Source organism: Terrapene carolina, unplaced genomic scaffold, assembly GCF_002925995.2.
Source record: "Terrapene carolina triunguis isolate 2854851 unplaced genomic scaffold, T_m_triunguis-2.0 Scaffold211, whole genome shotgun sequence".
Classification (NCBI taxonomy): Eukaryota; Metazoa; Chordata; order Testudines; family Emydidae; genus Terrapene; species Terrapene triunguis.
This window is the reverse complement of record NW_020664562.1, coordinates 27,157,785-27,168,936: the sequence shown is the minus strand read 5'-3', so window position 1 is coordinate 27,168,936 and position 11,152 is coordinate 27,157,785. Positions and strand designations below refer to the sequence as shown.

The following is an 11,152-nucleotide window of genomic DNA, read 5'->3' as shown; positions in this document are numbered from 1 at the left end:
AGCCAGGCTCCCTCACGGGGTCGCCCGCCGGGCAGCCAGCAGCGCCGCCCTTGCCCAGGTAGCTGCCCCGTCGTCCCCCTCGCACACAGGGATCCCACTGCCCGCGAGGGGGCGGGCACCCCGGACGTGCTCTCCCCCGGCCCGGAAGCCCGGCGCAGGCCCAGTGACTGGACTGGTAGGGAGAGCTCGGCACGAGGAAGGACTGTGACTGTTTAGAGATGAAATGGGGGTAGTGTGACCAGATGTCCCGATTTTATAGGGACAGTCCCGATTTTTGGTTTTTTTTCTTCTCTAGGCTCCTCTTACCCCCCACCCCCATCCTGATTTTTCACACTTGCTGTCTAGTCACCCTACATGGGTAGAGTTACCATACGTCCGGTTTTTCCTGGACATGTCCGGCTTTTCGGCAATCAAACCCCCATCCGGGGGGAATTGCCAAAAAGCGGAACATGTCCGGGAAAAATGCCATCCGGGCACTTCCCCTCCCGCGGCTGCTCTGTGAGTCCTCCCCTCTCAGACTTCGGCTCTGTAAGAGCCAAGCTGCCCAAGCCAGCGCTACCGGCTCGGGCAGCCCCCCTTGCCTCCGGACCCCAGCCGGGCACTTCTCCTCCCCGGCTCCAGCTGCTGTGCTCCGGATTACTACTACCCTCCTTTGCTGCATAACATCTGAGCTAGCCATTCAAGAGGTTTTTTTAAAAAAATGCTAATTATCAATGAAGGAAAAGTCATCTCTGATAGCCAAACAAGTGTTACATGTTCAAAAGCCCATGCCTTCCTCAATCTAAGAAAAAACACTATTATTTCAGAAATGGAGGACAGTAACCAACTGTGAGATTGAGAAACAGTATCAAACACACCAACACCTAGCAGTGCATTGCATACTTTGTGACAACACTGAATTCCATACATATCAAAAATCTTACTATGAAAGCTAGAACCAATAAAAACATACCAAAAGAACCCCCCAAACACATACATCTCCTGTAAGTGGAAAATAGTGGGGTCATTAAAAACAGGCAACATTCATGTATAGAAACTGTTAAACAAGCGGAGACACACAAACACTGGTTTGAAGGAAGGTTGGGAACAAGTCTTAAGAGAAGAACAGGATAATAAATCTGGTAAGTAATTTTAATGTAAAGAGTGACCAGAAAGCATCCTCTTTGCATGATTCCATACAGTGCACAACACAGGATAAAGTTTTCCAAAAGTTATTTTGGATAGCTGCTATACTCAAGAGTTGGTGGTCTTTCAATCATTAATGTATATGTTGGAAATGTAAAATCCATTAGGGTTACTTGATATACATGAAGTTAGACTTGCTTAAGATTATAGAGCTTTATAAACTAGAAAGTATGAGCTTCACCTTGAGCTTAGAGAATGGATAGATAAATTGTGGAATCCTCTAGTGGCCTGGATTGCTTGAATCCAAAAACTGAGCGCCGGGGCAGATCCTCCACTGGTGTAAACTGAGCAGCTTCATTAAAGTCATGGGAGTCTACACTAGTGGAGTGCCTGACTCTAGAATTGGTGCAGCTGTTTCGTGTGGCTGGGAGGGAGGAGGGGGAATGCGGGCCACTCAGGGGAGGGGGCAGAGACTTTGGGGAAGGGGTTGGAATGGGGGCAGGGAAGGGGTGGAGTTGGGCGGGGCCGGGGGCAGGGGAAGGGGCGGGGCCAGGGCCCCGTGGAGTGTCCTCTTTTTTCAATGTTCAAATATGGTAACCCTATACATGGGGGATCTGAGAGCGCCATACAAGATGCTGCTGGTCGGGTACAAGGGGCCCTGTCCCATCACTTTCCTCATAATAGTAACAAAACAGGGAAGAGGACATTCAAAGAAACCATTAGAAAACAGATTTAAAACTGATCAAAGGAAATATGCTTTTTACACCACTCATCATTAACCTGTAGGACTCATTAAAGAGGCATAGTAGATATTTACATGGATGAGAACATACACAAGTAAGAGTATCATAGAATCATAGAATATCAGGGTTGGAAGAGACCTCAGGAGGTCATCTAGTCCAACCCCCTGCTCAAAGCAGGACCAATTCCCAACTAAATCATCCCAGCCAGGACTTTGTCAAGCCTGACCTTAAAAACCTCTAAGGAAGGAGATTCCACCACCTCCCTAGGTAACCCATTCCAGTGCTTCACCACCCTCCTAGTGAAAAAGTTTTTCCTAATATCTAACCTAAACCTCCCCCACTGCAACTTGAGACCATTACTCCTTGTTCTGTCATCTGGTACCACTGAGAACAGTGTAGATCCATCCTCTTTGGAACCCCCTTTCAGGTAGTTGAAAGCGGCTATCAAATCCCCCCTCATTCTTCTCTTCTGCAGACTAAACAATCCCAGTTCCCTCAGCCTCTCCTCATAAGTCATGTGCTCCAGCCCCCTAATCATTTTTGTTGCCCTCCGCTGGACTCTTTCCAATTTTTCCACATCCTTCTTATAGGGTGGGGCCCAAAACTGGACACAGTACTCCAGATGAGGCCTCAGCAATGTCGAATAGAGGGGAATGATCACGTCCCTCGATCTGCTGGCAATGCCCGTACTTATACAGCCCAAAATGCCATTAGCCTTCTTGGCAACAAGGGCATACTGTTGACTCATATCCAGCTTCTCGTCCACTGTAACCCCTAGGTCCTTTTCTGCAGAACTGCTGTCAAGGCTGTATCCCCACTTTGAACTTTAGGGTACAAGTGTGGGGGCCTGCATGAGGACTTCTAAGCTTAACTACCAACTTAGATCTGGTCCGCTGCCACCATTCTCTTCCCTGGGAAGCTTTGAGAAACCTTTCACTAATTCCCTGGTGAATACAGATCCAAACCCCTTGGATCTTAAAACAAGGAGAAATTGACCCTTCCCCCCTCCTTCCTTTCACCAACTCCTGGTGAATACAGATCCAACTCCCTTGGATCTAAAAACAAGGAAAAATCAATCAGGTTCTTAAAAAGAAGGCTTTTAATTAAAGAAAAAGGTAAAAATCATCTCTGTAAAATCAGTATGGAAAATAACTTTACAGGGTAATCAAACTTAAAGAGCTCAGAGGACCCCCTTCTAGTCTCAGGTTCAAAGTACAGCAAACAAAGATAAACACTCTAGTAAAAGGTACATTTACAAGTTGAGAAAACAAAGTAAAACTAAGACGCCTTGCCTGGCTTTTTACTTACAAGTTTGAAATATGAGAGACTTGCTTAGAAAGATGGGGAGAACCTGGATTGATGTCTGGTCCCTCTCAGTCCCAAGAGCGAACAACCCCCTTAACAAAGAGCACAAACAAAAGCCTTCCCCCCCACCCCCCAAGATTTGAAAGTATCTTGTCCCCTTATTGGTCCTTTGGGTCAGGTGTCAGCCAGGTTACCCGAGCTTCTTAACCCTTTACAGGTAAAAGGATTTTGGAGTCTCTGGCCAGGAGGGGTTTTATAGTACTGTACACAGGAGAGCTGTTACCCTTCCCTTTATAGTTATGACAACTGCTTCCTAGCCATTCGGTCCCTAGTCTGTAACAGTGAATGGGAGTCTTCCGTCCTAAGTGCAGGACTCTGCACTTGTCCTTGTTGAACCTCATCAGGTTTCTTTTGGGCCAATCCTCTAATTTGTCTAGGTCCCTCTGTATCCTATCCCTACCCTCCAGCGTATCTACCACTCCTCCCAGTTTAGTGTCATCTGCAAACTTGCTGAGAGTGCAGTCCACGCCATCCTCCAGATCATTAATGAAGATATTGAACAAAACCAGCCCCAGGACCGACCCTTGGGGCACTCCGCTTGAAACCAGCTGCCAACTAGACATGGAGCCATCGATCACTACCTGTTGAGCCCAACGATCTAGCCAATTTTCTATCCACCTTATAGTCCATGCATCCAGCCCATACTACTTTAACTTGCCGGCAAGAATACTGTAGGAGGGACAGCCTTGATTGACTGCTTTGAAAATCACAACCCTCTCATGCTTCAGCATGTACAGTAGGCCAATCACCAACTGATAAGGGCTAGTACAGGGGTTCTCAAACTTCATTGCACCGTGAGCCCCCATCTGACAACAAAAATTACTAGACGACCCCAGGAGGGGAGACAAAAGCCTGGGGCGGGGGGCACAAAGCTGAAGTCCCACACCGCTCGGGGTGGGGGTGGGGGGCTGTAACCTGAGCCCCACCGCTGAGGGCGGAAGAGCTTGGGCTTCAGCCCTGGGACCCAGCAAGTCTAAACCAGCCCTGGCAACCCCATTAAAATGGGATTGCGACCCACTTTGGGGTCCCAACCAACAGTTTGAGAACCACTGGGTGAGTGTAAAAAAGCCCTCTGGATAGGTTATTCCGTAACAGTCAATAGTAGTACAAAAAGCTCAAACCCTTTATTTTCATGTGGATTCCAATAAACTTATTTTATTTTTAGTGTACTCTGATTAGCCTCAGGCAAATATCTTACACAAATTTGGAGTTGGAGTACTCCTATATTTGATGGAAAAATTAACAACCACTCTATTTTGTTTGCCTCGGCTGAGATCTTGTTTATATTCACTAGTAGGCTACATTGTACAACAAAGGCAAACGTATTGGAGTTTGCATTTTACAATTATTTGATCCTACATAGGTATACAAATGGAGGTAATGCTGAGAAATATATTTGCTTTAAAAAAAAATACAGACCTTATCTAGAGAAGACTAAAAAGGGTGTTAACTAATAGTCTAATGCCTTTGAAAAGTCCAGTATAGACAAACCTTTAAGTTTAAAACGTGCTAAACCGCTCACCTATGTAGGAACTTAAGCTTTAACCCAACCACTTAGCCTGTGTTAAAATATACAGTGCTTTCAAAAATGATCCAATACCTTGTTTGAAAAGTCATGTAGATAAGGCCAGTGCCTCCTTTTTTTTAATTCTACCTAGCTAACAATGTAAAAACACCCTTAACATCTAGTTTAACAATTACTATCACATTAGTTGAGGGGGATTAAACACCTAGGTTATGTAACCAGCTAGCTCCACTGTAGAAATATTAAAACTGTGCCTACCCTAATATTAAGGGGTATATCAAAATCATGTTAGGTAATTGTTTTAAAAATAACATTTTCCCTAGTTTAGACCCACAAACTTGGGTCAGAAGCTCTCCAGCCTGCTACCTTTTCCAGTCATGCTCTCAATCATTTTAAAAGACGTGTTCTTCCCCAGGTGAGTATAATTCTACCATACCCAACTAGTGTTCAAACAGGGTCTGGCTCTACACAGCACCTTCTACAGATCAGTCAGGAAAGTTGAAGCAGAGTGAAGCCTGATTTAAGTCTTTGTACCCACCCACCCCATCCCTCCCCCTCTCCCCAAACACAGCAGATGAGGGAAGATAGTTCTATCATTCTGCCAATGGACAGATGAACAGTGTTCATTTATTTTTTTAAAGATCATGCTATTGGAGGTTAGGTTAGAAATTACACATTGGAGTCTCTCCAACCTAGGAAGAGTTCCATGGAATGCTCAAGCCTCAAGTGAGGATGGGCACTCAAAAGAATCAGGCGTTGTGAAGTGGACAAGTTAGGGGAGTACTCTTCAACAAGCACTCCTCTTCCTCAACAGTGCTCCAGAATTCAATGCCATGGAATTGTTGTAAATTAGCATATTGCAGTAATCTATAGCCTGTTTGAGCAGCTCAGACCAGAGATGTTTTGTTTTAAGGTAACAGAAGCCACAAAGAGAGGTAATGAGGAGGGTGTGGAGGAGAGAAGCAAGCAATTATGGAAAAGAAAAAAAAAGATTTCAACACAGTTTGTGATATTAAATCTTTGTTTAAAAAACGCATAGGTTTCAAGCATTTGTTAAGATTACACACGTTCATTAAAGATCTCAGGTTAATACAATGGAGCAATTACTGCACACAGAGTTTGTGGTACACATTCAGACATTTGGTAGTTATCTAGCAAATCTCTAACATTCACATTATGAAACCATGTACATTGTATATTTTTGGTTTGCACAGGATCAACCCCTCCTCCCAGATTCACCCAATTTTTGGGGATCTCCTGTAACCACAGAACCCTATCCCATGAGAGATTATGTACATCATATAAATTGCTGAACCATTCACTTCTCAATGGGCCTGCCCTTGCTCCCAAAGAAGTTTTAGCATTAGTTTGAGTGGAAGGCGAATTGTGTGCATTGACTGCAAGGCTCTCAGCAATTCTCAGGCTCAGATCCAGATAGAGTAAATTAGCCTAATTTCTATAATCACGTCCAACAGGATAGCAAAATAAGTTACAATAGATAATACCTGCAGAGTTCATAAAAAATGGTTGGGAATGTTCAAAATGTAGGGGTGTTAAGACACTTAGCTTGATTTTTAAGAGTGCTGAGACCCACAACTCCAAGGTGTAGTCAATAGAATTTGTGGGTAATCTGCTTTTTTGAAAATCAGGCTCAGTGTGTTTTAGATGGATGGATACCTGAAAACATAGTGATTGGTGTGTCATATATTAATAAAAGCAGCCCATATTTTTGTCATATGTAAGCTACCTCATTCTTATACTAAAGTTGTTTCTACATGATATTCTAATTAAACTTGAGTTTATTTGAACTGAGTTAACATCCATGGACTAGTCAGACATGAACAACAAATAGCTATAGGATACTTTGTAGATTACTTTTCTGAGTCCCCAAATGGGACCAGCCTCCTTTTGGGCTGTCGTCACCCATGAACAACGTAAGGCAGCTCTCCTCTGAAGTCCAGAGGCTGAGCATATGGCCTCTGCAGGAGAATTAGCATTAGAAATGGAATCTGGGTGTGACAGACTAGAATACTTATCTTACTTTAGCAGTCAGTGTCAGAATTATACATTTTAAATAAAATCCAGTCTACCTTTTGATAAACAGAAAATGTAACTTGAGAAAAATACTCTGTGTAAAGACATCTGTACATAATCCTGAGTAATACAGTTTTTAAATTTGTCATTTTGCACTTGTACACTTAATCTTCTAAAATTCAATCTTACAAAGTGGGGATTAGAATGAGAAGGAAAGTATGAAAGGATTAAACATATTGTACTATCTCAGATGAGAACTTTTCCCATGTTAAAATAGTTAAAACTTGGTTTAGATTCTAAATCACTTGCAATGTAAACGTGTTATTGTAGGGTGTAAAAATTAAGTATCTGCAGTGCAATATTTCCTTGAGTACTTCAGTTAAAGACATCCTCCTGCTAGGTCCACCCATTAAATACTGTACCTTTTGCTCCTTACAGAAGCATACCCTTACTTAAATAAAGGCATTTTATAAATAAGATACTGAGCAACTCCCTTACTGGGATCTGAACAGCTGACATTCCTTTCCACTATTAATATAAATGTAAATTAAAACAAATGCATCTCAAACCAATGATTTCTATATTATATTTAAAAACAGTATGTGAAAATGCATTTATCATATATGAACTCTAATCAGTGTAGTATCTGCCTTTCATGTTTGGATGAAAATAGAGCACAAGATTCAGAAAATTAGCATATTGAGAATTATTTGACAATAAGCATTTAAAAAAAATGCATGGCTACAAAGAGCCAAATTCTGCCCTCCCAATGGGAGTGGTGTGTGCATAAATTTGAGGGAAGAATTTACCCTATGTCACGTAAAAGATTAGTTTGGCAAACTTTTAGAAGCAGTACAAAAATATAAGTTCTGAGAAAGTCCTTTTAAAGTGTTCTCTTTTGTAATAGCCATTTTTCCCTCTACTTGCTAAAAATATCAAAATCTGCTAATGTTGGAGGATAAATATTTGTTCCATTGAGTGGAAAAATTTAAGTAATGACAATATTAACATGAAATCCTAAAAAAAAAAAAAAAAAAAAAAAAAAAAAAAAAAAAAAAAAAAAAAACCAGCACTAGTTGCATCTAAAGACTTCCAGAAACTAAAGATACAGAATCAACTGATTACCATTTTAAACTTTTTTTTTTTTGGCAATTCATATAGGCTATTTCCCCTATTTGTGATTTAACAGTTTGGAAACATTCTGTATGCTGCCTGCAAAGATATGTAAAAGTCTCACAACACCCCCCCCCCCCTTTTAAGTAAACAGACAGGAAAAAGAGTCATTGAAGTCATTGTGGTAGAAGAGAACGAGATCTTAAAGGCAGAAAACGATTGTCACTTGAACTGGCACTGGCTTCCTGTTGTTCAGACTGCAGTTCTGGTGGAAGAGGGGGTGCTCCAGGATCCCCAGGTCCTGGAAGCGTGGTTGAGAAGTCTGCATTTTCTGTGCTTCCCATCTCCACAATTGGTAAATTCATTGAACGAAGAGATGAAGCAGACACAAAAACAGCTGTACTAAACTGTTCTTCTGGTTGATTATGGGTAGATTCTTTTACTTTTTCATAGTAATTGGATTCATCAGAATATGACCTAGAAAGATTATTTGTTCCTCCATACACTGAAGTCATACAGCTGCTGCAGCTCAGACCTAAACAAAACCAGATTGGATGTTATTACAATTTGCTATGTAGCTAGACAGCTTCTCCCTCAGATTACTTCAATGACATTTATTAAAATGTTCTAAAAGCCATCAAACTAGAGCATAGGTACTTAAATTTCATCAATGTGGATCACTTGTCTTGTAGACCATCTCTCCTGTCAACTTCAGTCTCACCTGACATCACACCATTCCAATCTGAATTACAGTCAAATTAGTTAATCTTTCACAAAAACTAATTGTCCTTTTCGTCTTCCCATTCTGTTCCCATCTAGCTTCTCCAATATCCCTATCCCCATCTCTTTCCTCTCAGGAATACTGTCCCCTCTCTCATGTCCTGAAATTTATGAAAATGGCAAGTATGAGATTTTTTTACAGCACAAAAACTGCAGAAACTGAACCCCTTCTACCTTCTCTTTCCTTTTATTACTACTTTAACCAATGGAAGTAATTTTGAGACTTTTATAATTAAGGCATTTCAAAATTGAGGGCTAACATTAGGCTCCTAAATCCATATTTAACTACTTTCATTAAAGTGGCCAGATTTTCACAAATGCTGAGAATCACAAGTTCCAGTGCAGTCAGCAGGAGCTGCAGGTGCCAAGGCCTTGTGAGAACTAAGCTGCTTATATTTAGGTACCTAAATATGGATTTAGAAGCCTTAGTCTACGCATTCTGGTTTGAAAATTTTGGCCTGCATGATTTACACAGAGCTCCTTGTAGGAGACCAATGAATATCTGTCAGAATCAACTTGAATGAAAAGGATATGCTGTCTTTGAGATAAGTAAGGCTTCAGTTTCAAGTTAGTCTGGCAGGAGAACACAGGCCAAAAATTCTCTTTACCCCGCACTCAAAAACAAAGGACGTTTTTTGGGTGAAGAGAAGTATTTCAGCTTATTCTTCAGCTAGCAGTTCCATGGATCTAATTCACTGGGAACAGGGCCTTATTTTTGTAAACAAAGTCAGGCAAAACAGGGAAGATGTAAACCCTGGAGAGAAGAATCTGTTAAGATTTACTTTCTTCTAGGTTTCATCTTCTCCTCAACTTATATTTCTTAGAACCAATTGCTGGATATTTTTAGAACTATGAATTACAATGTAATTTCAACTTTGAATACACTCTGTGACATCAAGTTATGATTCAATTTCCTGCGTGTCAACATAAAAAAATCCTTGTCCATGCATGCTAGGCTGAGGCAGCAACACATATATGCATATATACACATAAGGTTTTGGGGTTTATAGCTTTGTTTAATGTTGACACACAAAGGGATGGTTTAGTTTCCCAATACAGACTCATTTTATGTTAAGGCGCATAGTAAGTTTAAAAAAAGTGTTCCAAGAGAAAACCCTCAGGAAAGCTGATCACCAAGCTCAAATTCTGCAATATAATCTCATGGGAAGCAAAGTTTGACAGATTTAGACCAAGATGCAAAAATACTTTGTGTACATCATAAATCATGAGCATTATTTTTTGTGATTAAGCATCACTGTGCTTAGCATGGTAAAAAGACAAAGGAAGACATGGTACTTGTCCCTAGGGGCTTAAATCCAAGTCTAATGTCGTTTGTTTGTCCTGCAAGAGACTTCTTCAAAGGCGGTATCCCTATTACCAAAGGAATTCTGAAGCTAAGTAAGACATGTTTTTTGGTTTACATACTTTTACAGAGTCCTTTGAGATAAACATCTACTTTGCCATTTAACAATTTAAACATCTCACCTTTGAGAGCTTCAAGTTTTTCATTTTTGACTTTCAACACTACATCAGTTATCCTTTCTAACAGGAAGTTCTGTGTTCTTTCTCGTCTAATAGATTCAATCAAAGTATCTAGTCCCTTTGGATTTTCTGCTAAGTAGTCCAATAACTTCCCAGTTTTCTTCCTACTTGAGGGTCGACAAGATATTTCTTCAGCGTCCTCTCTAGTGAGTATTTTCTTTGAACGCAGGTAATCAAAGTGTCTCTCCGCTATAATTTTGTCACACAAATAGGGACGCATCCTTTCTAAAGCCTAAAAAAAAAGACAAAACATTACTGTCATTAGCTGATTTTCAATGTGGCTAGGAGGATATATTGGAAAACATTCAAATTCAGATGATGTCAGTACTGGATTATAAACCTACATTTCTGAATTAGAAACCCCAATGCCATGTTACCCAACAGCCAGAGATCCATTCTCCATGTATCTGTATAATGTATTTATAACTTTTTAAAAAAACTATCACCCAGTGAAGTCTCTCCCTCAGGTAAACAGTCTTCCATTAAATAAGGCCCAGAGGAAATTAAAAATAAATATATTTTAAATATTAAGTAGTAATGTGTTCAGATAGTTGTGGTTTAACTGTGCAGTCTAGCAAGAATTAAGAATGGTCAGCCTTTGGATTTATTAACTTATGCCTGATTAAGACAGATACTAGAGTGTTTAAACACTACATACTAAATATTAGTCCATGACCTGCTGGAAAAATGGCTAAATATTGTTAACTTCTAGCAACACCATAATAACGTCAGTGATTCATTATTTCAACAGGAAATGGCTGCTTCTGATGAAGTGATGATGCATGTTGCTAGAGGGAGAATTGCTATTAAGAGATTCAGTTCAACATCCTGTTTTAGTCAAAGAAAAAATTGAAGGGAAGGAGAGGGAGAATACAGATAATCTCAATTTTACACACACACACACACACACACACACACACACACA

At 40.7% G+C, this 11,152-nt stretch overlaps 1 protein-coding gene across 3 annotated transcripts in view; it reads right to left on the bottom strand.

Moving 5' to 3' along the window:
* Positions 1–6,103: 6,103 nt before the first annotated feature.
* BCL10 (BCL10 immune signaling adaptor) overlaps positions 6,104–11,152 on the bottom strand; it is a 22,313-nt gene continuing 17,264 nt past the window's right edge. For all 3 annotated transcript variants that reach the window (XM_026656064.1, XM_026656065.1, XM_026656066.1), the window contains 2 exons: positions 10,171–10,459; positions 6,104–8,440 (listed from right to left, as the gene is read on the bottom strand). In XM_026656064.1, the coding sequence (XP_026511849.1) occupies positions 8,082–8,440; positions 10,171–10,459 (648 nt within the window). In that variant the 3' untranslated portion in view covers positions 6,104–8,081. The remainder of the gene's footprint in view (positions 8,441–10,170; positions 10,460–11,152) is intronic.